Consider the following 25647-nt stretch of genomic DNA (forward strand, 5'->3'; position numbering starts at 1 on the left):
GCAGAAACTTAAATATTATTTGAGAATTGCCAACACTAATTAACCAGTTTCTTGAAAATGCCCTTGTTACACTGCTGTCCGATGAGTTTTATTTGATCTCTGTCAGTGCCAGCCGTTTGTGGCAACTTCCTTTTAGCCGGATCCCAAAAATATCTGCAGCCACTCCAATGCCACCAGACATAAGAGGCGTGACCCAAAGGAAGCTGAGTAGGGAAGAGGCAGTATTCTTAATCAACTTCTGGTAAAATATCTCGCTGTGGAATTTTTACAAATACATGACCATATGAAGACAACTGACCTTGGAAGAGGCACAAGCAAATGGAGATGCAGTATTGAACAGGGTGGCTATTAAGCATGTAAATACAAGTATAATGTGCTTTGTATGTGAAATTACCAAGGGTAATGGGAGCACGATTAGCCTTCACTGGAGAGGGGCGTCTGGGGGATAATGCCCTTGAGTGAGGGAGCCGGCTTTTAAGAAAGGCAAACAGTTTGGGGTCCCTCGGTGGCTCAGTCGGTTAAGCATCTGACTCTTGATCTCAGCTCCGGTCATGATCTCAGGGTCAAGACGATCAAGCCCCGGGTCAGCCTCTGCACTGACAGTGTGGAGCCTGTTTCGGATTCTCTCTCTGCCCCTCCCCCACGCTCTCTCTCAAAATAAATAAACAGTAAGAAAAAAAAAACAAAATAAAATGAAACCGTAAAAAAAGAAAAAGGCAAACAGGCTGAGAGAGTACCTTGCAAACATTTTGAAAGGGTGGATTTTATTCCCTATGGAAGCGGAGTTCCTAAGGATGCCCTGTAAAGGCTGGCCGCAAAGCTATCTATCACTGGAAGTACCAGCCAGGGAGGAGGAGACACACGGCTGGACTAGAGGAAGGGAAGAGAGAGGAGAGATGATAAAGAAAGGGCCTGATTTCATGTGGCGATCAGGGATCCCAGGAACCAGAGGCAAGTGTGCAAGTATAAACTCAAATATACATGACACATGTCATTTCTTTGTTTCTTCTTACTGTATTTACTTTGGAGTGTGAGACCCACTAATTAGGAAGAGAAGGAGACTGAAACAGTGGATACCTGGTTTCTCGGTCTTGAAGCAGGTCAATCTGAAGGACTTTCTCCAGGTCACTTCCATCTTTTAATATTTTAAAACATTTTTTTTAATGTTTATTTATTTATTTTTGAGAGAGAGAGAAAGAGAGCAGGAGCAGGGGAGGAGCAGAGAGAAAGGGAGACACAGAATCCGAAACAGGCTCCAAGCTGTCAGCACAGAGTTGACGTGGGGCTTGAACTCACAAACCGTGAGATTATGACCTGAGCCGAAGCCGGACGCTCAACCGACTGAGCCACCTGGGTGCCCCCATCTTTTAATATTTGTAATACAAGAGTTGTTACCTAACTGTATTCAAAATTGTAATTTTCAGAGTAAAAAAAAAAAGTAATCCCTTAGCTTTAGTGACATAATTATGTAAGTAAACATCAGACCATGCACGTAAGATTGCAACACTTTTCAGGTTGTGATGGCCTCAGTCGCTTCAAAAATGGATTAGGCACAGCCACCCTGCTCTGAGAGGGTTAATTCACTACTTAAAGATCATCCAGCTACTTCCGGAAAAGATTCATTAGCTCACCAGTTTCAAGTGGCTAAGTGTGTTAAGAGCAAACAGTAGGGCCCACGTGAAAATGAGGAAATGCTGAGCAGAGGAAAGGCACCCGTCGCTAATCTCGGACTCCAGACAAAACTGAGGAGCCATTGTCTGTGCAGACCAGCGCCGACAGCCGCGGTCCAGGCTGGCACTCCCTTCTCACATACTGCAGCCTCAGAGACGCAGGCGGCTTGGCCACATAAATCGCACCAAAGCAATAATGATGATCCTTCTGTCTGCTGTCTGCACAGTGCCGTCTTGCAGCGATACCCCCAGTTTATACATAACAAGCGAAAGCAGAGTGATCATGAACCCACAGGATACAAATACTCATTGAAATGTTCTTTTACCCAGTTTTGGACAGACGTGCTGGCTCACAGGCATTGAGACCCAAAGAGAATGATACAATGAGCCTAAAATGACAACTCAGCTATTTGGCATCTCTTCCCATTCCCTTTTGGATTTGTCTGTTTTCACTTCTATTTCTGTCTTTTAACCAGGTAGGCGGGGGGAGGAAAGGTAAGTGGGAGAGAGAGAGAATCTTAGCACACCCATGCACAGAGTACCTGCAGATGTTAAATGATATCTGTCTAGCAACTGACACCAGTAACATCTAGAAGTAAGATTTGAAGCACCCTCTTGGCAAATTTGGGAGGGCACCTTTAACATTTTGTAAGATGCCTAGAATTCCTCTAGCTTAATTGTTCTGGGAGATTTCAGGCAAAACTGATATTTTCCATCTTCTTACCTTCCTTTTACCCTCAAGTAGCAGAGCTAAAATGAGATGTAGAAAAGCATCTGCCTACAATGAGACACCTACTATGTGCCAGCCACCTGAGATACATCAATGAACAACCCAGATAAAAAACCCCACCTTTCTGGAGTTTACATTCTCATGGGAAATAGAAAATAGCAATTATAGCATTGAAATAACAGCATTTATTGAACACCTCTTTTGTGATAGATTCTGTCCTGAGCACTTGATTTTCTCTCATTTAACCCCCAAAGTAAGTCTATCTACTAGGTGTTATTATTCCTATTCTACACCTAGGAAGACTTCATCTTAGAGCAGCGAAAGAAGTTGCCCAAGTGATGTAGTTGAAATTCAAAACTGAGGTCTTTCTGACAGTTACTCTATAAGTACTTGTAACCTTTTACTGTGTACCCAAATCCACCTTCAATTCCATTAGACATGTAAAGGGACATGAGATATGAATTATAAGGCCCTTGCCTGAAACAATTGAACAATTATATGTGCAGTTTATACAATGATCAGTGTGGTCAAAGTTCAGAGAAGATAGAAAAACACGGGAGCCAAAATCACAAAAAGTTTTACTGGAAGGCAAGAATTAATTGAAGTAGAAGTTGAGGATAGATAGCATTTTTTTTGTTCCGCAAGTTGCCCGCATTCCTGAAGAGTTGCAAAGCACTTTGTTGTGGTATACCTGAGTTTATTACTAAAAATATTTTCCAGGGCTCTCATAAAGTTTCACATTTTTGGTTTATTCTTCATGTCCTGGGAACTCTATGTTTCATACATACATTTTATCACGTCAACCACACTTAGAACTCTTACCCACTGGCTCCCAGAGCACCATGATGCTAAGGGACCACATCTTCTCATTCCCCTTTGCTAGCTTCTTAGCCACTTAAATGTCAGATTCCCCAAAGTTGCTTCCATTCTGGTTCCTCTTTTTGTTCTACAAACTAATGAATTATCCCCATCCAATCCCACTGACTATAACCACCTCATATATACGAAACTGATTTTTTTTTTTACCCACTTTCTACAATAGCTAAAACATTTTTGTACACCTTGTGATTTTCTTGATGAGATACATCATGACCCCTCACAATGACATGGAGAAGAGCCAATTGTTTCAAATATATACACGTCAGTGATATCTCTCCTAAACCCCAGACCCAAGTGGACATCAACCAGAGATTCTATAGGCACTCACATAACAAATCCAAGATGGAAATTGTTTGTTTTGGTCCCTCCCACCACCAATCCCTCCATAAGGACAAAACAACACGCATTAAACACAAAACAAAATCACATACTGGCATTCCTTATTTATTTATGCCCTATTTCAGAAAAGGGCATCACCTTCATTAGTCTTCCAATTCAAGAATCTAGAAATTATCAACAATGTTCTCTTTTTCACCCTCCCATCACAGAACACACGGAGGAAACTGCACCTACTCCACTTTAACACTGGACAACTCTGTCCCTTCTCTCTATTTTCCCACCACAACTTCTGCCTTGGTCTGTTCAGACCACAGTGCTTCCTTTCCTGAATAGAATTTCTCCTAACGAGTCTTTCCTAACTAGTTTCTTGCCTTATCAAGCATGTAATATAAGCTGTTGCCAGAGTGATTATTCAAGAACACAAACCTCTGTCACACCCTGGCATACCTCAAGATCCACCAAGGCCCTCCATCACCTTGGAAAATAAGCCCAAACACTTTGTCCATGTTATTCAAGCTTTTTGTGATCTGGGCCCTGCTACCCTCTCCAGCTACAACTCCCACCAAATTAAATTACTGATGAGTATTTAAACAAACTGTGTTCTTTTATTCTTATCATTGCATGTTTTTCTTTTATCCATAGCACCCTTCATCTATAGATTACCTGAGAAACTCTCATCTAGCCTTCAAGATCCAGTTAAAGTATAATTTCTTCTTGAAACTTTCCCTAACTACAAACCTCAATCCCACTGCAGTGAGAGTTGATCACATTATCAATGCTGTTACCACACTTCTATATTCTTTATTTGTACTACTACCAAAATTAGTATAAGTGCTTTTGTGTCTAGGTTTGAATTAGATTGTGAGATCTATTGTTAAGGAACATAATAAGAAATATTTCCATTTATAAGGAAACTATTACGTGTTGAGCAAAATACTGGGATCTTTTTCACTGGGGATCTGATAAAGACCGAAAGGGTCCTTGAAATGAAATGATACATTTACCCAGAGAAACAAAGGGTATGAGGAGAGAAACAAAGAATCAAAGACAAAGAAAGACACTGGTTATCAGAGGGATGAAGGCATAAACAAGGTCAAGTAGTCAAGAAGACTGTAAACAGGTCAGGAAACGAGGTTATTAAACAGTTCACTGCAGAGGCCAGTACCAACCCAAGGATACTGAAGGCCAGTTTTTTAGCAGGTACTGACCACACTGGGCAGAGTATGACTGGGAGATTTAAGACTTCTCACAGGTCCTGATGTTCTTTTCCCTTCAACACTCTAGCTGAGTAAATCTGAACAGGAATTGCCCCTTGGCATCTTTCAGTGTTGTTTTCTTTTGTCTTTTTTTTTTTTTTTTTTTGAGGACCAAGTTTTCATAACACCCCTCTAGACAACACACGAGGCCAGGAAGCAGCAGAGACAAGAACTTTCTTCTCACTTTACATTAAATGCTGGCTCATGCTTCTTCCCTTGTCTTTGCCAGCCAAGTGCATTTTCTCACTGCCTCCCATGGGCTCAAGTCCACCCACCAAAATTTGAAGCCTGCTCATATACTGGGTAGAAAATTAGAGGGGCGCCTGGGTGGCTCAGTCGGTTGAGCGTCCGACTTTATCTCAGGTCATGATCTCCTCATTTAGGAGTTCAAGCCCTGCGCCAGGCTCTGTGCTGACAGCTCAGAGTCTGGAGCCTGCTTCAGTGTCTGTGTCTCCTCTCTCTCTGTCCCTCCTCCACTCATGCACTCTCTCTCTCTCTCTCTCTCTCTCAAAAATAAATAAACATTAAAAATTTTTTTTGAAAAAAAGAAAATTAGAAAAGACTCTGAGATCTCTCCATTCTGCTGGCTTCCTAGACTGTAACTCAGACCCTTTCTACCCAGAATCTTGGGCCCGGGTTCTAATCCTGAGTTGCTCCTGTATTTATCCTAGCTCTGACACTTTATTTCCCAGGTTGACCTTTTATGTCTTGCTCCCACTGGTTGACATCCAGGTACTAAACTTTACACCTACCAGGACGAATCTGTATGTCTTAACTAAGCTTCTTGAGCCTGACCTCAATCCTACCTTCTCAAATGTCCTGAGTCTACCCAACCTCTCCCAGGTTACAGATACAACCTCAGTTCAAAGGGTAGAGCAGAAGTTCCCAGACCCTTTCCCCCTACCACCCTCCACCTCCCCCACCCAAAAGGAGGGCTGCTAATTGGAGAGGCCAGAGTTGAACACTCTTATGAGGCCTCGTTCCTTTTGTTTTTAATTAACAAATTATACTCCAGTATTTAATTATACAAATTATACTCCAGTATAATTAACAAAGAGTGTTAGTTTCAGGTGTAAAATATAGTGATTCAACAATTCCACACATTACTCAGGGCTCATTGTGATAAGTGTACTCTTAACCTGAGGCCACATTGCTTAATGGGTAAAGGTATGTTCACACATGTACATTTTTTCTCTTCCACTATTTCTTCATCCATGCTCCTAATATGACAAAAAGACCAGGGCTTGCCTCAAGGTAAGTTCTGGCATACCTCTCTCTCACTCTCTTTTCACAAGCACATCCAAACCTTAGCTTTACAAGAGAGAAGACCTCTTTGATCTCAGGTTCAAGTTGTTTTTGATACAATCCAGCTTAGTGAGAGCTATGCTTTAAACACTCAACACTAACGCAGCTAATAAAGCAGGTCACTGATTGCCCTTCCCCAAATGTTACCTGTGTATATAGTTCCCTTGTGATCCTCTCCAGAGAAAGAGTGATTAGCAGGACTTGATTTCTTAAAGTGCCAACTCCTATAATGCCATATGTCTGTACTAATCCAGTCTTGCCAGCTTGTCAAGACTGCCACTTTGGTCTCTTTATTGGCCCAGTTTTTACCACCAACTCTTCATTTCATGTTTTGTTATATAGATGGGCTGGTACTACTTTTCATGTTCCTAAATAAAAATACAGAATTCTTTGGCAGCTGCCTAGATTATGCAACCTACTCACAGCAGAAAGTGGCTGAAACCAATACTCTACAAACTTTCATTAAGAAAATGTTCCCACCCTTACATAGCCACACCAGATTGAGATCTTCAAGGCTGAATAACAAGATCATATTCTCATATACTTTGTACGAATTTCTGAGGAAGGAAAAAATAATAAGGCCCTTGTGGGCTGGAGTGTTGTCTTATACTTCTCTGTCTCTTTCCAAGAACATAGCAAAATACTGCGTAGTCTTTCAAGTATGTTTTTTAATAGAAATGAATAAAGCACCCTAGGAAGACAGATTAGTATTCTTGAAAACAAAATAATTAGGTGGCACTAGGCACTTCCAAGAACTACACATAAGAAATCAAACCCAAACTGTGTGGGTAATGATGAAAGTTACTTCCCTCCGGTAACTGGTTTGTGGTGGTCTTAGAATTGTTATTAGCAAACCACAGTATAATCAGCTGTCTGGTTCACAGCATCAGTGGGCTCAGGGCTCAGTGATATTACAAATGGGTCTCCCAGAGTCAATTTACATATGTTCAAGAACCACAACTATATGCAAACAAAATTCCTATAGACACACATTCTCTAGGTTCATAGACAAAGATCATTGGTTCTAATCACTAGAGGGGTTAAGGCAAATTACATCGTTCTGTTATCCCAGGGCTGCTTATACAGGTGGTATCTCACAAACGTGAAAATAAAGAATTACCAGGACCAAGAAGCTTCAGGATCAATGGACCTACGACCTTAAACATCAGAAACTGTAAGAAACTGAAAGTTTCCACAGGGAGAGTAGCCACCAAAAGGAGAGTGGACACAGGAAAAGTCTGCCCTATCATCTCAATAATGATTTTTCACTGTCAACAAACATTTGAGTACCTACCTACTATGTGCCAAATACTTTGATAGGAGCTGAAAGGGTTTCCTAGGACTCAGGACTTTCATTGCTGAAACCAGGACGGTTGGTCACCCTAGACTATAAAGAGTCCTAACTGAGGGGGGAAATCAAATATAAAAACAAATGCAATTACAAGTTAAGTAGGTAAATTAGGGAACACAGGGTGAAAAAGAAGAGATGTGGCTGCAAAAGTAAGCTCCAGATATTGAAGGGCTTTGATAAACATCTTCAGAAGTCTAATCCTGCCTACTGAGAGAACAGTTGGCTATTTATATACCTAACTACATTCTAAATTGTGTTTGCTTTTATATTAAATATATACTACTTCGGCATGCTGTCATGAATTTGGACAATCAAGCTGTCCTTGAGCTGAATCTGAGAATGTCCTGCTCTGGATTGGAAAAGAATGAATAACAAGAACGAAGTGGTGCTGATATAAAAGGATAGCGAGTGTTGGGGAATATGATAAGTTGGAAAGTCCATGCCCACAGAAAGGGTGCAAGCACCAATCAGCTTCAGCCTAGGAGTTTCCGTTCAGGAATATGAGCCCTTTGTTCTTAGATGATTAGATTCAATACAGGGGGAACACCCACTCAGTTTTAAAACAAAGTCTTCTGTTACTTAACTGACGGTTCCCAACATTATACATGTCAATAAAAAACACACCTGTGGTTTTGGTTCCAGGGAAGCATCTGGAGTTCCAGGGAGCCACGAGGGAAGGGCTGAGGGAAGGGAGGGGAAGGGAGAGAGACCAACAAGATGGTGTAAAGCAAGGACGCTGTATAGAGTGAAACACCAAAAAAGGTCCAAAAGCCATCAGCAAAGGTGCGGCTGAAGCAACTTAAGACAAAGATCTCTACTATCTAACTCAAAAAGAATTTTGTGGCAGTTTGGAATAGATCACAGAGACACAAAACCATAAACAAGAAGACAGTCTAACTGGCGTGGAAGGAATGATGGTGGCTTTTAATGAAGATCAGAGCATGGGCTCAGGATCAGAAAGACAAGCATTTAGATGCTCCCTCTGCTTTATAGAAACTGTATTACTTGGCACTACAAGCAAACTAATTCTCCTTCCTTCATCTGCAAAATATAGATAATAATGGTCTCAAACTCTTAGGTTATTCTGAAGATCGATTCATATAATACACCTTTAGTTTAGTATCCTTTATGGCATTATTTTAAGCATTCTGCAAATGTTACAATATCTGTTAACACTGAAGTAGTTGTCACAAGGACAGTGGGCATGAGGTATACTTGAGAGACATTCAGAAGAAAGAATTTAGAGAACCTCCTTAATTGAATAACAGTCGTGAAGGGGAAAAGGCAATTAGGATCATCCCCAGACTCCTGCATAGACAATTGGGTAGATGGGGGTGACTTTCAGTATGATGCAGAACAGAGGAAAAGGACTGATTTTGAGAGGGAAAATGATGTGTCCAGTTGTAAATATGTCCCTGGGAGACATTAAGATGGTGTTCAATATGCAGCAGGATATTTAGAGTTAGAACTAAAAAGAGAAACTTGGGCTAGAAATACATTTTTACAATTCACCAGCAGAAAAGTGGCAATTGAAGCCATGGAAATGGATTAGCTCCTGAAAAACAAAATGTACGGGGAAAAGCTGATCAAGAACAAAGACTAGAGAAACACGCTTTTGTGTTTTTTATTTATACAAATGGTGTTAAGTTGAGACAGACCTATGCCGCTGAGCTCATGGCTACGGAGGGAGTAGAGTCATGCCCGGTGGGCAGACATCTCCAAGGTCAGAAACATTAGAAGAGCTCTAGGTAGGCCTTCTCTTAGACTCAGAATGGCAAAGGACAAATGTCCACCGTGGTGCTCTGGGCAGGGGTGGTGAGGGTTAGAGATGGCACCTACTGTGATGGAGGACAGCAGAGCTGAGATGAAGGGGAATAAACCGAGTGAAGACGAGTAAGCCTGGTTACAAACCCATGACACTCCGTCTTTCCCTTTTATTGCCCCTCAGCCTTTAGTAAAGTCTCATCCAAACAGCTTATCCGTGTGTTCCTTCCACCACATGGTGAAAGCCATTGTTCGTTGATGCTCAGGCCAGTGTTACAGCACGTGTCCTCTCCCTCTCTCATCTGAAGCAAGTCTAACAGAGGGCAGCAAGAAGCTCTGAAGGAAGAGAGGAGGAGCCCTGGTCTGGGTATTTCTTCCCCGTGGCAGAGCCCTCTTCCACTCTCAACCAGAATCTCTGGGTTTTATTTTATCAAGCAAGGTGTTACCATGGGTAGGGGCACCTGAGGGGCTGAAGGGAGGCTCGGGCATTCTTTTGCCCACGTTCGGTCCTCTATCTGTTATACTTGAACTAACAGGGGAACAGAAGGCAGTGAGGGATGAGGGATGGAGCCTGGCAGAATCAGGCCTGAGCCCCTCTTAAGCAGCGCTAGAACTCGGGGCAAGTGATCTAGTGTTCTGAGCCTCAAACCCCCCTTCTCAGAAAAACATAAAGTACAATGATATCTATCTTGCCAGGTTCTGTAGAATAAGAAAAAAATGTGCAATATTTAAATTGTAACAATTCTCAAATGTGTAGTTTAACTCAATTTAAACCTAATTAAACACCTTAATTTTTTTAATGTTTATTTTTGTGTGAGAGAAAGAGAAAGAGAGCGAGAAAAAGAACGCGACTGGGGGAGGGGCAGAGAGAGAGGGAGACAAAGAATCAGAAGCAGGCTCCAGGCTCTGAGCTGTCAGCCCAGAGCCGGATGTGGGGCTCAAACCCATAAACCACGAGATCATGACCTGAGCCAAAGCCAGATGCTTAACTGACTGAGCCACCCAGGCACCCCCACTAATTAAGCAATTTGCACATGCAAGTAAAAAGTTGAGGGTATGCTAGCTGTCTTCCGGACTGTTTGTCTCTGCTATGCTCTTTGCTGGGTTGGCTTCATTTTCAGGCTGCAGAGGTCCTGGGAAGCTATAAAGGCACATCATCCTCACTGCCAGCTGCCCCCACTACAATCCCAGGATGCCCTGGGATCCAGACTGATGGACCAATCAGGTCATCTGTATTACCGTTACCATTTTAAAACAAAAAGTGACTGACTTGTGGCATAGTAAATCCGTGCCCTTGTGCCTAGGTGGCAGATCTCATCCATGAACCAGTCCCCAGCCTGATGTAGGGGATTGTACCAACGACCAAGACTTGAGCCACAAGCTCTCCCCGGACCAATCACTGCGTCTGCACCCAGTTCTCAACACCGTTACACAACAGAATCTGGGACAACTTATAAAAGGAAAAAACATAATGTCTCAATGTCTGGAAACCACTCCCAGGAAATTTGACAATTGCCTGACAATGGCACCCAGGTACCAGTATTCTTTTAAGTCCTAACGTGGTTCCAATGGATCTGCAGGGTTGTTTTTTTTTATGTTTATTTTTCAGAGAGAGAGAGACAGAGGTGAGTGGGAGAGGGGCAGAGAGAGAGAGAAGGAGACACAGGATCTGAAGCAGGCTCCAGGCTCTGAACTGACAGCACAGAGCCCGATGTGGGGCTCAAACCCACGAACTATGAGATCATGACCTGAGCCGAAGTCAGACACCTAACAGACTCAGCCACCCAGGCACCCCGCCCCCCCCCCCCCCCCCGCCAATAGATCTACAGGTTTGAGAATCCTGGTTGAGGGGGACTTAACCCACTGATGAGCCTAGACTCCATCACTAGAGCCAAAATTACAACCTTATATACACATATACTAAACCACATATACTAAAAATGGAAGAGAGGTTGTTTCTTCAAAAATAATCCAAGATATCGTCATTAACGGGAACAAGGATGGATCCTAGCTGGCAAAAACAGAAGTCTACTCCAAATAGGCCACACACTTTATCTTCACACTCACTGCCAATCTATTTTGTTGCAAACCTTGCTAAATTCTCCACACCCTAAAATGAAAGGTCATGATTCTGCCATGGGAACAACTCTAAACACTATAAAGAGCATTCCTCTAAAGGCAGAAGTATATAAATGGCCCTTTAATATACAGATCATCATCACTTTACATTTAAGAAGAAGAAAAAGAAAACCAGGAGTCTCAAATGAAGCCTGAAGTTATACTGTGAGGCGAGGTCAGGGCATAGATTGAAATGGAAGAGAAAAGTCAGCGAAGTGTTACTAACCGGTGGGCGTATTTTTATAAGGGTCAGGACAAGTATACTTGAGACTTGCTTGGCAATATTTTGCTGCCCCTTGTTCTGGAGGAGAGAAAAGTTACTAGCAGGGAGAACTAGTGATTAAGGGGGTTAGGTTAGAGATACATCACTAATGCTAGGATTCTGTGTCCTCAAAGCTGAGACCACGCAGGGGAAAATTCCCAGACAAGCCTTTCATCTTCCCAACGCAGGACGCTTCAGGAGTTTCCACTTACTGTTCCACATGTCACTAAGCTGCCCTCAGGAGTGCAACGAGGCTCGGCTTCCACACATGTGTTTTGGTGCCAGCAATGCCACACATTCTGCATAATTATAAGGAATATCCATCTTTTGTCTGCGGCCCAGAACACTGTGGTTTGAACATCAGGCAACCCTATGGCAGCATAAAATTTTCACGGTTTGGGAACAAAATTTCTAGGTGATCCCTTGGAATGCAAGGCAAAACATTCTCATATTCCTTCTCAGTGGATTAGCTTCTTACATGGCAAGTCGTGCATTTAGGTCTCCTCCCTGTCTCAGTGCTTGAGTTTTCAGGTTGGAAACAAAGAAACTATTTCCCCAAGTGCTTGTTCAGGCTAGAATGTGGACTAGATACTCCAGGGAGTACAGTCTTGTACTGCTCAGCTTGCCCACCATGTTTGCGATATGTTTTAAGTTAATGACATTCTCTAGGATGTTTGCTCATCTTCAAAACACATTCTGTAGTGAGGTCCCCCAAAATGTCAGTTACAGGTTATTGTGGTAGATGCGACTATAATGCCTTGTACCTGCTGGTGGTGATGAGGGCTTCCAGATTTATTAAAGATTTTTAAAAATGCACATTGTTTCAAAGAAATATTTGAATATGCTGAAAGAGTGATCTAAGGTTTCTCTTCCTTTGAAATGAGGACATCCATACTTTTATTTATTTACTTTGGGGAGGTATAATCCTCTTTAGCAGTCTGGCAACACCTATGAACTCCTTCGCAGAACTTTTTTTTTTTTTAAGCAATTAACAGAGGGGTGCCTGGGTGGCTCAGTCAGTTGAGTGGCTGACTTCACCTCAAGTCATGATCTCACCGCTTGTGAGTTCAAGCCCGGTGTCGGGCTCTGTTCAGACAGCTGAGTCTGGAGCCTGCTTTTGGATTCTGTGACTCCGGCTCTCTCTGCCCCTCCCCCACTCGTGCTCTGTCTCTGTCTCTCTCAAAAGTAAATAAACATTAAAAAAATAAAAAATAATTAACAGAAAATGCAAAGGATTATAAAGAAATGAAGTCTATTGGAATACATAAACCCAGGTTCACAGACCTAAAGGTTCTGTGAATCCGAGCCCCACTTCCGTTGAACTCAAACCCTACTTCGGATGAGCCCCACTTCCCTCCCTCCCCCTCTCCCTCTGCCCCCCCACTCACTTGTGCCCTCTCGCTCTCAAAAAAAAAAAAAAACTTTCTGTGGATCTAAGTTAAGAACCTAATCTTATGTAATCTCTCGGTAAAGGTTTTATTTAGGGATGAGTTAGGGGCATATTAGGCAAATTGACAAAACCATTGACAAAACATACGTCTGAATTTGTTTCGTCTTGGCAGGCGAAACAAATTCAGACACAGGCTGGGCAAGTAACAGGAATACTAGCAGGAAGGGTGGCAATGGGTGAGTGATGAAGAAACTGGCAAAATGCAAAGTGCATGCCCTGTCTAAAGGGGGTGGCCTCTAGGAAGGCCCAGCAGATCTTTGCCAAATGGGAATATGGGCCCCGTATGGCCGTGTATTCGCCCTTTTCAACAGAGGTCAAGCATCTGGATTTATATAGGAACTGTTCATATTTGTTGATGTTGGCTGGAGAAAAAATTAACATTGTTTTGGAAGAAAGGAAATATATCTTTTACCAGATTTGTCTGGAGGGCTGCAAGTTTGTAACTTCAGGAAAGTAAAAGGAATTGGAAGACATTACTCACTCATATTTTTAATGTATTCCTTACTCTTCGTATCTCTGTTGCATTTCTTTTGAAAACCTAAAAATGTAAATTTAATTTCCTTCCTCGAGTGGCACTATGCTACTATGGAATAATCAGAGGTTGCAGGAGCTAAATCGTTTTTAATACTTCCAGCAAATATTTATTAAAAACATACTTCTATGCAACAGGCAACACCCAAGTTGGTAAAAATGTAAAGATTGAAACATTACCTTTGTTTCCAGAGCTTACAGACCAGTGTGGAAAGAGTTGTATCGAAATATTATAACTCAATCCGCTAAGGCCTATCGTGCAGATAGGTAAAAAGTACAGAGGGAGTAGGAGGGAAGAAAATATGCATCTTCCCGGGAGATTGGGAGGGATTTTCAGAGGAGACGCCTCTTTGAGTAGACCTTGGTATCAAGGGCCCCAGATTGTTAATGATCTAATAAATTATTCTGAAGAATTGGCCTTTTATCCGAGAGGAAAGAGAGGACTGAAGATTTTTGGACAGAGAAGACATGTGTTCAGATGTTCACATTCTGGCTGCAGTATGCAACATGGCCTACAGGAGGAGACAGAGAAGGAAGGGCCACAAAATGATTTCAAGGGCGCAGACAGTGACCTAGGGCCGCAGCAGGAGGCCTGCAGAAGACTACTTGGTTGGAAAGACACTCAGCGACTGGAAGTAACAGAATCTAGGGGCTGACTGTGTGCTAACGAGCTAAGTGGCAAAAGAGAGCGAAGAGTTGGGAATGACTTTTGAGACCCCCCCATGAGAAGCAGTCTGGTGTAAGATGAGACACTCCTGGAGCCAGACTCTTTGAGTTCCAATCCTAACTCTTCCACTCATTTGCTGTGTGACTTCAAGCAAGTGACTTATTCTCTCTGAGTCTCAGTTTTGTATACAATGTCAAATGTTCTTACCACACCGTTTACATGTGTGCTTGAAAATTACTGTTATTATTTTTAATTATTATAATTCTAGTTAGGATGGTGGTGCTATTCGGTTTGTTTTAGAAGACTAAATGCTGCAGTTGAAGTGCTTTTAGAAAAGTCTAGGTTTGTACAATTGGATATGTGGATCCTGGGTTTCGGAGAAAGTTTCATTAGCAGGCTGACGGTAGTTAAAACCTCTTATGCAGATTAAAAAGCCTAAGGCCTTCTTGGAGAAGAAGGCCAGGGTTTGAGTCTCCTGGACACTGGTGCTTGGGTGGATTGAGGAAGAGGCAAAAGCTGCAGAGGCTCGCAAGAAGAGAAGACCAGAGATGTGGTAGGAGAAAAATGAAAGAGCAATGTCTCAAAACCAAGAGAAGAAAGTCTTAGAAGGAGTATACTCACTACGTAAAATGCTATACGTGAGTCAAATACGGTAGTGACTGATAATCATCGATATTTAACAATTGGGAAATCTTTAGTAAAGCGGTTTAAAATACATAATTTAAAATATCTGACATATAGAATATATTCAAATGTTAGTTTCCATTATCCTTCTCAGTTTTAAAGACATTTCTAGAGAGAGAAGAATGAAAAACTACTGGATTGAACCATATAACTTTCCATATTTATAGGTCAAAAAATGTTTGATTCAACAATTTCACATAATTCAACTATGCCGAGTAACTGAAAAGCTGCTTCCAAGATCAGCAGAGGGAAAACAGGTATTTGTTTCTATTGTGTTATGATGCAAAAGCAAAAATTACCCCTTTCTTCCAATTTTCCTAAAGAAATGGAGCTGGTAATGAGTGCCTATACTCACATAAATAGAAGCTAATGCTATCTAAACGCCATTCTTACTGTATATTCCACTGTAGTTATTTTCTTCGTCACTCACCTTTGAGTCTAAAAACTTCAGGGATGAAACCTAAATGAAAAAGTAATTTGAAGGGAGGAATATTCATACCTTTCCAAAGGAATGTCTTTTATTACCAATAACATTGGTATTATGAAAAAGTCTACTTATCTTGGCAGTGTAGAACATAAAGTATGAAATGTTAAAAGTGTTGGCTTTGGAATCAAGCCCTCATTCTACCACTTATCAGGTATGAGATCCAGGGAAAATTACTTGCTTTTCTAAACCTCCATTTTCTCATATGGAAAATGAAGAAGAGACTGCTGTCCCTTGGGCTTTTGTTAGGAAAGGGGAGGACAATGAACACAGGGGCTTAGCACAGTGCCCCTTATAACAAGGGTAACCTATATTTCACTTTTTATCTCTCCATGGTGGGTAAGCATGAGAAAGTTTAAGAGAATTGTTTTCAAAAGAATAGGTACTTTTTGAAGAATTTGTCTTTTCATACATCAACGAAAACCTTCAAGTTCTTTCTAGCGGCATAGCCTTGCCCAGTCACTGGTAGCTTTCCAAGAGAACCAACAGCCAGATCCATAACTTTCCAAGACACAGGGCTGAGTAAGCTTTGTGCTTCCCATCAGTCAGGGGCTGGCCAATGTGTTTCTTTATAACCAATGAACTATATGACTCATAAAACAAAATCCCTCAAAATCTCTATCTAAATGAAAGCCATACAATTAACTACCAAAGACTTACACACAAATACTCTTGCTAAGGGTGTATCACAGACATCTTTATCATATCCCCAGATTTCCTTATTAACTTGATATTCTATAGAGATGACAAAACAAATTATTTAAAAAATAGATTTCTCTTTCACTTTACATTACATTAAAGCAAAATAAATTTGTACATTTATACTAAAACTATCTGGTGAAAAAGCCCTTGGAAGTCAATCGCTTAGATTCAAAGTGCATAGTAGTGTCACATTTTGAATTTAAAACTGAATAAAAACAGGGCTCAAAATGCCCTAACCTATTATTTACTTTGCAGTTTTATTAAAGATTACCATGCTTCACTATTGGCGAAATGGTCATTAAAAAATGTAATATTAGACTATTCAGGGAAATGGAATCCCATAAAGTATGATAGTCTTATGGATCTTAAAGTAAAGCCACCAGTGCAGATGGTCCTAATCATACTAAAAACACAAATACACAAACAAGTTTGTTCCAGCTACAGAATAATTCAATTAAAAGAGTGCTTATAATTTAACAGAATGAATAATAGTTCAAGCTAGGGATGTAGTGAAACTGCAAGGAAATATAAATCTACAGAGTCTATGCCAAGGAAAGTGTTCCAAATTTTCAAGGTTGAGAAATTGGTTCCCTTCCGTGCTACAGGTAGGAAATTATTACTTGAATTAGCAAAATAATAATAATAATGCAATAAATATATCTTTAAGGAAAACACATGCACACACACACATGTTCACACACATGTACACACTACTTAACTTAAAGCTTTCACCAAGAGAAACACCTATGTATCAAAATCCAGAATACCACTTAGAATCTGCTTTGGGAAAGTTAAACTCAGACTTCTCACCAGTTTAAATTTCTTATTGAGAAATAAATACAGTATGTAATGTGATACAGAATTAAATCAACATGCACAGTAAAATACAAGCTCTAAGGACACACAGGATTCTCTTTGCAAATAATGGTTTTGGCAAAGAGCCTCCTTTATGTACAGAAAGCTCTGTTCCTTGCTTATAGCGACTCTCAAGGCTACAACAGGTAATTGTGTGCTGCTAATTAGGTTTACAAACGATATGTTCAAGCCAGGAGATATTTTATAGCTTGACTCAGTGAAAGTAACAAACTGTATCAGTAAGGTCAAGCTATAAAAATTCATTCTCCCACAATTACTGATCTTTTACACTTATATAGTATGAATTTTAACATTGCAAGTATGTAATATTACCATTCAAAAATTGGTTCAGTGTTTAATAGCTTTAAAAAATAGAAAAAAAAGACAACTAGGAAAGCTTTTGTATATAGGTAGTCAATGCGCTTATTTTCCCACAATTAATTAAGTGTCCATTTCACTAGCTAAATTATAGATCATGGGTCATAATACTTTTCCAAGAAAGCGAAGTGACATCTATTCTGCTTAAAACAGGAAAATCAAATGCAGTACATTACCTTGTGTCACCTGTTGAACTGCCAACATTATCCCAGACATGGTGTCTGGAACCAGGTTTTCTCTCAGATTATATTGTGGTGCCCATTCCAGAATAGGTAGCCGCCTTCTACACCACTGTTTAAAGTCTTCACAATGAGGGGTATGCATCTTGCTCCACAGCATGCTTTTCTTTTTCCTCTTTGCCCCTGTCATTTTTCAGATTCTCTCTTGTAGAAGTAAACTTCTTCAGACAAGAAAAAAAAAAAATCGTTGCAGAACACCTCTTTTCAATGCCAGGCTCCAATTCGTCCGTGGTTTACAATGTCAAAGCTATCCAGAAAAATCAATCAATAAAAGAGGGAGAAAGGGAAAGAGATTAACAGAAGTACTTAAATATACGCAGCCAGGCTGTATGTCTTATTATGGTGAAGCTAATTAGTCTAGATTAAAAGCTATAGATTAAAACCTTGAATCCTTATCTGAGTAAGACGGGGAAATGGTTCCTGTTAGTCTAATATTTTTCTGATCTTGGAAAAGTAATGGGTTCAGTGTTAAGCTGGTCTAGAGCTCTTTCGCCAGTAATTCCCCTTATATTCACTGTAGTCTTATGTTTTTGGCTCCATTCCCAATGGCTAATGAGGTAGTTGTGGGCGTGTGTTGGAGGTGGGCTGGGTTATGCTAATGAAACCAGGAAGCGTTCAGCCAGTCCAGTCTCTCTCCTACAAGCTGTGCAAAAACATAAAACTGCCAGAGGGGTTTATAGTGCAAAATATATTCAGACAATCTAGCCTTACTTTTTGAGGACGTGCATATTTTCAATACATCAGACGACTACCAGTTCTACAAAATTCAGAAAAATAAGAAGGTGTTGCTAAATGTCCTTATCTTTTTTATTCCCTGGAAGATGAGCTTTTCATTCATACAGAAACATTCAGACGGCCACTGCCCAGCCTGAGAACAGAATAGCCAGTCTCATAAACAAACTGAAATTTCATCTCATGGGCTGAGAAAATAAGCATCACTATGAACTATGAACAGATATTTGTGGCAATAGTTCTTCCCTGTCTCTGAAATCGTTCATTCAGTTTTCTCGATTTCTCCAAACCATATAATTCTCACACTCATGCTAAGTAACTGGAATTTCTCAAGGAATAATGTATTGTTCAAACTACTGTTTGAAGTATCCCCAGATTTTTGTGTGGTGCTGCCCTCTTTTCACACGACCTTTGGGAGATTTCTCTTTTTTAGACAGGGTGTTACATTTTATAATAGAACAGACAGGCTGTCAAAGATTTTTAGTTTATGATTGTTTCCCCCTGTCCCAGAAGAAAAAGCCTGCATTTATGAGTTGTGCCATTGGAATTAAACCAAAAAGCCAATATATTAACTAAAATTGTGAGGCCAAAAGAAAGAATATCATGGTATAAATTTACTGCAGCCCTTTTAATACCTATGTGTCCAGAGAGTAGAAATCTGGTTTCTGAAAGCCTTCAGAATAAAAAAGTACTTGAACTTTTGAATAAAAAAGGTCCTCTGCTGGACCTTTTTCCATTGTTTTTTGAATTAAGGTGGAGACTTGTTCCCTCAGCTTTCCAAAGATGGCATTGCTTTCTATCTGTGCAAAAATGTCTACCTTTCTTTATAAATCCAACGAATCCTAAACATGTAGGGATGTATGTATACTTCATTCATATGTACAGAATAGAATTTGCTTTGTATTTTTCTGATTGTTTACATCGTGTTAAATTTATAAACTTTTCCTTAGTTTAGATATCACAGACTGAGTTGTAGTACTTTAACCCTATTCTTTTGGTGTGAGAAGTAGAACCAGATAACCAAATCCACTCTTAATAATGATGCTACATTGTTTTTCCTTCACAAACAGCAATCTTGGGTTTTGTTTTATAGACTACATTCAGGATATAAACAAAGTAATTCAGAAACCATATATCAATATATCTATATTTATCTATCTATCCTATGTATTACTTTTACAATCAAAACACTAAAGATATTTTTTCAAAACATAGCTAGATCATAAATTCAAATCTATACTGACAAAATGAAAAAAAAAATGAAAGCTTGACTGAAATCGCCAAGCAATAGCTATGATTTGTGTAAATTCAATCATTAAAAAAAATGTGTTAAATGTTTGTTAGTAACAAAGAATTCACATGAATGGATTTTTAGAATTTTAGATGAATCTGTATAGAAGTACCTAAATATATATTAGTGCCAGCAATTGTTCTAAAGTATCCTAAGACCAGGAAGGAGGAGAAATTAGTTTGACAAAATGGTTCCATTGTCTTTCAATCAAAAAACACTTAAAAATTACAATAAACCTTACCCCCCCCCCAAATCTTCGTTGAAGTGTAAATCTGGAATTCTAATATCCAGACTTTTTCCCAATTCCGTGTGTTTGCACATTATTTAAAACATGCCAAAATCTCACCCCAGAGCATGATGTCACTCCTATTTATAATCAACAATACCAAAGACCCTTGTGAAGAAATTTACTCACACCCATGAGATTCTCAGAGTATGTTAGACCCAGCCCATAAAATGCAAGAAGACTAAATATATTTATTCAAAAGATTCAATGACTAAAATCAGCTTAAAGTTCAGTACTATGTATCATCTATAGGAGACATCCTTTCCCAAATGTCCAGGCAACACTGAGACAATTAGAAAGATGAACATATCTTCCACCTCCGATGAGGAATGACAGAAAAATTCTTCTTCCTAAAATATCATTTTGATCACATCCTTGACATGTTTGAACTTCCATTGATCTCCAATATCAAACTCATTAGCACAAGCATGTGACCCTTCTCCACTCCCCTATCCACGGACTCTGACTAGCTTCTCATCACCTCCATTCAATTCAGTAGGTATTTACTGAATAACCACAATTTGATAGATTCTGCGTGAGGCGCTATAAAAGTGGAGTAGGGTGGTGGTGAGGGGAGATTGTCTCTATTGTCTGGGAGTTAACATTTAATGAAGGAAATAGAAAATATGCAACTAACTCACTCAAAGCAGAATGGGATAAGTTAATAACAGGTTGCACAAGGAATGTTATGGTTACCAGAGAAGGGAGAATTGCATGCTCACGGAGAAAAAAAGGCTTCCCATCCTACTCAGACCCTCTGTTCCAGCAGGTAAGTATAGCCACTGTTTATGGCACATTACTTTGACTCTTCACTAGATCTCTACACTAATTTTCCTTGTTCTATGGTCTTTTTCCTCATCTAAACATTTACTCAATACCTATCTCTTCCATGAAACCTTCCCTGGCTTCCCCATACTTCTGTTCATGATGTACACCCAACACCCCGGTAACCCCAAAGCTACTTATGGGTCTACAGCTGTAGTCATTGTCCGCTATTGGTTTTCTTCTTTGAAATCTATTTGATCTTATTGTAGTCCATCTGGCTCATGAGATCGTAAATTCCTTGTGAGTAAGGATTATTTAAATAACTTGCTTTGCCTTTTTCCTTAGGATGTAATAGAAAGTTCAGCGTACATAGGATCCACTCACTAAAGTATTAACATATGAATGGCCCTACTCTTGAAAATTACCCCAGAATTATTTAGTCTATCTCAGCCTGGTTTCCAGACTGTGATATTAAAGAATGAGGAAAATCGGTGTAGAGGGAAAGAGAGTAAGAGATAGTGGGGAAAATAGAGATCCTATCTTGCTCACCTTCGCACAGTTCTCTTACAATGTAAGGAAAGTTCTATCTTTTTCAACACAAATCCTTTTTCTTATAGAGTCTAGGGAGCAGAAGGAGGACAAACTAGATAGTAAGTGGAAGAGAAAGGGAGGAGATAAAGCAAAGATAGAAAACCTCATGTGCTGGGGTTTCAGATAGAGTTTTACAGGGTTAGACTGTAAGAAGAGCCTCTGAAGAAATTCTGAAGTATGAGGAAATTGAGTCAGGCTCGAATGAGGAAAGAACCTTCTAAGAAATGTTGTACAGGCTATAATTTTGGACCACATTTAATGGGTTTTGAGAGACACTAGTTAAGATTAAAAATCTTGTGTTACTTTTGATTGCAGTATTATGTTTCTTTGTGATCTAGCTGGCGACCGGGACACCTAAAGCACTGAATTATATCCAGGTTACACTTGGAAATATAGACTCATCAACTTCAGAGGGCATCACTCCAAACTCATGCCTGCTTCAAGAAGTTGATCTACAGCATTTCTATCAAGAGGACACTTTAAAAGGTTCCCATCTGAGGAGGAAAGTAGAGACTGTGAAATGAAGGCCATGTTCTGCTACTAAGCCACAGAACTGGCCTGGGGATACAACCACACAAAGAGAGCAACTTCTATTAAGTCATCTTCTAGGTTAGGAAACCTTTTCCTAATTCACCCAAAATTTTATATAGGCTGGCACAGCCCTGACTCCAACCTCTGTCTTAATTCTTCTAATGACTGAAACAGCTTAGAACAATAGCTCATTCCAGTCTTTAGAAATTCTAATTGTTAAAACATCTGTTTCCCAATTATTGTGCCAAGATCTACTACTGAAAATGTTCACTCTTTAAAAAAAATTTTTTTTAATGTTTATTTATTTTTGAGAGAGAGAGAGAGAGACACAGCATGAGCAGGGAAGGGGCAGAGAGAGAGAGGGAGACAGAGAATGTGAAGCAGGCTCCAGGCTCTGAGCTGTCAGCACAGAGCCCGACGCGGGGCTCGAACTCATGAACTGTGAGATCATGACCTGAGCCAAAGTCGGACGCTTAACCGACTGAGCCACCCAGGCACCCCATGAAAATGTTCACTCTTTAGTATTTGCCCTAATTCCTGTAACACTTAACAATCAGTCAGCTTTAGGACTAATTCATTTAGTGCTATCCCAAAAGCGTTCTGATTTCTTTTTTTTTGGTGTTATTTATTTCAGAAATACTGTTACATTTAAATGGGGTTGGGGATGCCTGGATGGCTCAGTCAGTTAAGCGTCCAACTTTGGCTCAGGTCATGATCTCACAGTTTGTGAGTTCGAGTGCCGCATCTGGCTCTGTGCTGACAGCTCAGAGCCTGGAGCTTGCCTTAGATTCTGTGTCTCCCTCTCTCTCTGCCCCTCCCCCACTCATGCTCTTTCTCTCTCAAAAATAAATAAACATTAAAAAAAATTTAAATGTGGATGCACACATACAATTCCAGTCCTGAGCAGTACAGTTAATATTCTACTCATGACACACAAACCATTATAGTAGTGTGAACAAAATCTTGTGCTCTCAGTGTCGATTACTAATGTACCTTACTTTGCTTTCTTTGGATTAAACAGCACTTCCCAGTCTGTATTCTTTACCATGTTTTTTCCTTCTGCCAATATTTTGTGTTCTGTGACTTATTTTGACTTATAAGAGCGGCCAAAAGGAGATAGCTCTGGTGGAACTTAAAAAAAATGCATGGGGGGGGGGGTATCAAATGCATATTTTACAAGGATCCAAGGCATTTTCAAATACACAGGGAAGAAAAAGAAAGAGACAGAGACAGGGAGAAAAGGAGGGAGGAAGTTACTATGGACCACATGCTTATGTCCTTCCAATATTCTTATGTTGAACCCTTAACAGTAAATGGGATAGTATTAGGAAGTGAGACCTTTGGGAAAGAATTAGTTTTATATGATGTCATGAGGATAGAGATCCCATGATAGGATTAGGTCTTTTTAAGGAGGAAAAAGAGACTATAGTTCTTTCTCTCAGCCATGTGAGATACAATGAGAAGGCAGCTGTCTATAAGCCAGGGAGAGAGCCCTCACCAGACATTTAATCTTTGAGTGCCCCAATCTTAGACTTCCCAGACTCCAGAACTGTGAGAAATAAATGTTTGTTATTTAAGTCACACAGCCTATGGTAATTTTGTTACAGCAGCCTGAGCTGAAAAAGACATAAAGGAAGGATGGGAGAAAGGAAAGAAGGGAAGAAGGAAGGAAACGGAAAGAAGGAAACAGTAAAAATAGTTCATTAAGAATTAGTAAAAGCCCTTTCTCATTTCTGACCAACAACTGATATACAGTAAGTGAAATATACTATGGCTGGGGGCATATCACGACTTAACAAGATTTGAAAATGCCAAAAGGGGTAATTAGTGCAGTGCTAGAAATCCACCCCCTTAAGGACTTGATGATTGTGAATCTTTCACTGCTCCTTTAGCTGTCCTATTTCTAGGAACATTAACCCCCATGTTAAAGGAAATATATGTAAATTGGAAAATTGTGATTGGGCTTCTCTTATGTATTCTCATTTTTCAGCTACATGTCCTCAGTTCCTTCAATTATTTGCCATATGTGCTTTTCATCTTTTTAGTTTTAACCTATTTCTGTATATTTAAAGTAGGCTTTTTGTAGGCAACATAGAGTTGGATCTTGCTTTTTTAATACAATGTGACAATCTACGCCTTCTTTGAAGGCAAATTTATACTTCTGTGTTTATTGATATAGTTGGATTTAAATCTACCACTTTGCTATTTATTTTACACTTATTCCATCAGTTCTTTATTTTTCTCTCTTCTTACCATCTTTTGGATTACTTTCTATGACTCTTTTATTTCATTTGTTGGTCTGTTAGCTATAACTCTTATTTTGGTGATCACTTCAGGGTTTATATTGCACATCTTTAACTTATCAAAGTCTATCTTCAAGAGAGAGTATACCACTTCACATTTAGCATAAGGACCTTATAACTATACACTTCTATTTTCTTTGCGCTATTATTGTCACATATTCTGTCCATATGTGTTATAAACCCCCAAATATATTATTACTTTTGGTCTTAAAGTTGCTTATCTTTAAAACATTTTTTTAACGTTTATTTATTTTTGAGACAGAGAGAGACAGAGAATGAACAGGGGAGGGCCAGAGAGAGAGGGAGACACAGAATCTGAAACAGGCTCCAGGCTCTGAGCTGTTAGCACTGAGCCCGATGTGGGGCTCGAACTCATGGACCGCGAGATCATGACCTGAACCAAAGTCGGACGCTTAACCAACTGAGCCACCCAGGTGCCCCATTAAAGTTGCTTACCTTTTAAAGACAGCTAAATAATTTAAAAAGTCTCTTATATTTACCCATGAAGTTACCATTCTATTGGTCTTCGTTTTTCCTCGGATATTCCCAGATTTTCATCTGTTATTATTCTCCTGCCTGAAGTATTTCCTTTAGCATTTTTTCTTGTGCACGTTTGCTAAATGAATTCTTTCAGGTTTTATGTATCTGAAAAAGGTTTTGTTTTACCTTTGTTTTTGAAAGATAATTCCATTTGGTTGTAGATTCTAGGTTGGCAGGGGTTTTCTTTGTTGTTATTGTCATTGTTGCATTCTTTTGTTTGTTTTAGCACTTTAAAGACATTGCTTCACATTTAGCTTGCATTGTTTCCAACAAAAAAATTTTTGTCATCTTCTTTGTTCTTCTGTACATGTGCCTCTCTTCCCTAGATCTTTTAAGTCTTTACCACTGGTTTTAAGTAATTTCTTTATGATGTATCTTGGTGCATCTTCCTCCCAACTTATTTTGTTCTTCTTGATGTACATACTTGGTGTTTGTCAAGCTTCTTAGATATGTGAGTGTACAGTTTTCATCATATTTGAAACATGTCTGGCAATTACTATGCAAATATTTTTTCTGCCCTACATCCTTTGGAGACTCCAAATAAATATATATTAGGCTACTTGATATTGTCCCACGGTTTACAGATGCTTTTATGTATATTTATTTCAGGCTTTTTTAATGTTTCATTTTGGGTAGCTTCTACTGCTGTCTTCAAGTTCACTAATCTTTTATTCTGTAGTGTTTAATCCACTGTTAATTCCATCCAGTGTGTTTTTCATCTTGGAATTCAAAAGCAAGACCTAAAAGCGTTATACTGGTAGGTGGGACCACAGAACATTTATTCCCACTATTGAGACAAAACCAAATTCGCTGCTTGATGTTCTGTGGATCGTGAGATTTTCACTCTGGCTGATGGAAACATGAACTATTCCTGACCCTGTGTAAGTCCCTAGGATCGCTCCTTCTAACCATTTACCTAGTGTCTATAGATTCCTCACATCCAT

General features: G+C 39.8%; 1 protein-coding gene across 3 annotated transcripts in view; it reads right to left on the minus strand.

The window, feature by feature from the left end:
• SLC26A7 (solute carrier family 26 member 7) overlaps window positions 1-25647 on the minus strand; it is a 155017-nt gene that overhangs the window by 100280 nt on the left and 29090 nt on the right. The window contains exons 1-2 of one of the 3 annotated variants that reach the window (XM_027064252.2): window positions 18048-18202; window positions 17602-17911 (exon numbers count right to left, since the gene is read on the minus strand). In XM_027064252.2, the coding sequence (XP_026920053.1) occupies window positions 17602-17794 (193 nt within the window). In that variant the 5' untranslated portion in view covers window positions 17795-17911; window positions 18048-18202. Of the gene's footprint in view, window positions 1-6326; window positions 6770-17601; window positions 17912-18047; window positions 18203-25647 lie in introns of those variants that run through there. The other 2 variants (XM_053208544.1, XM_053208545.1) reach the window with 2 other exon arrangements.

Source organism: Acinonyx jubatus, chromosome F2, assembly GCF_027475565.1.
Source record: "Acinonyx jubatus isolate Ajub_Pintada_27869175 chromosome F2, VMU_Ajub_asm_v1.0, whole genome shotgun sequence".
Classification (NCBI taxonomy): domain Eukaryota; kingdom Metazoa; phylum Chordata; class Mammalia; order Carnivora; family Felidae; genus Acinonyx; species Acinonyx jubatus.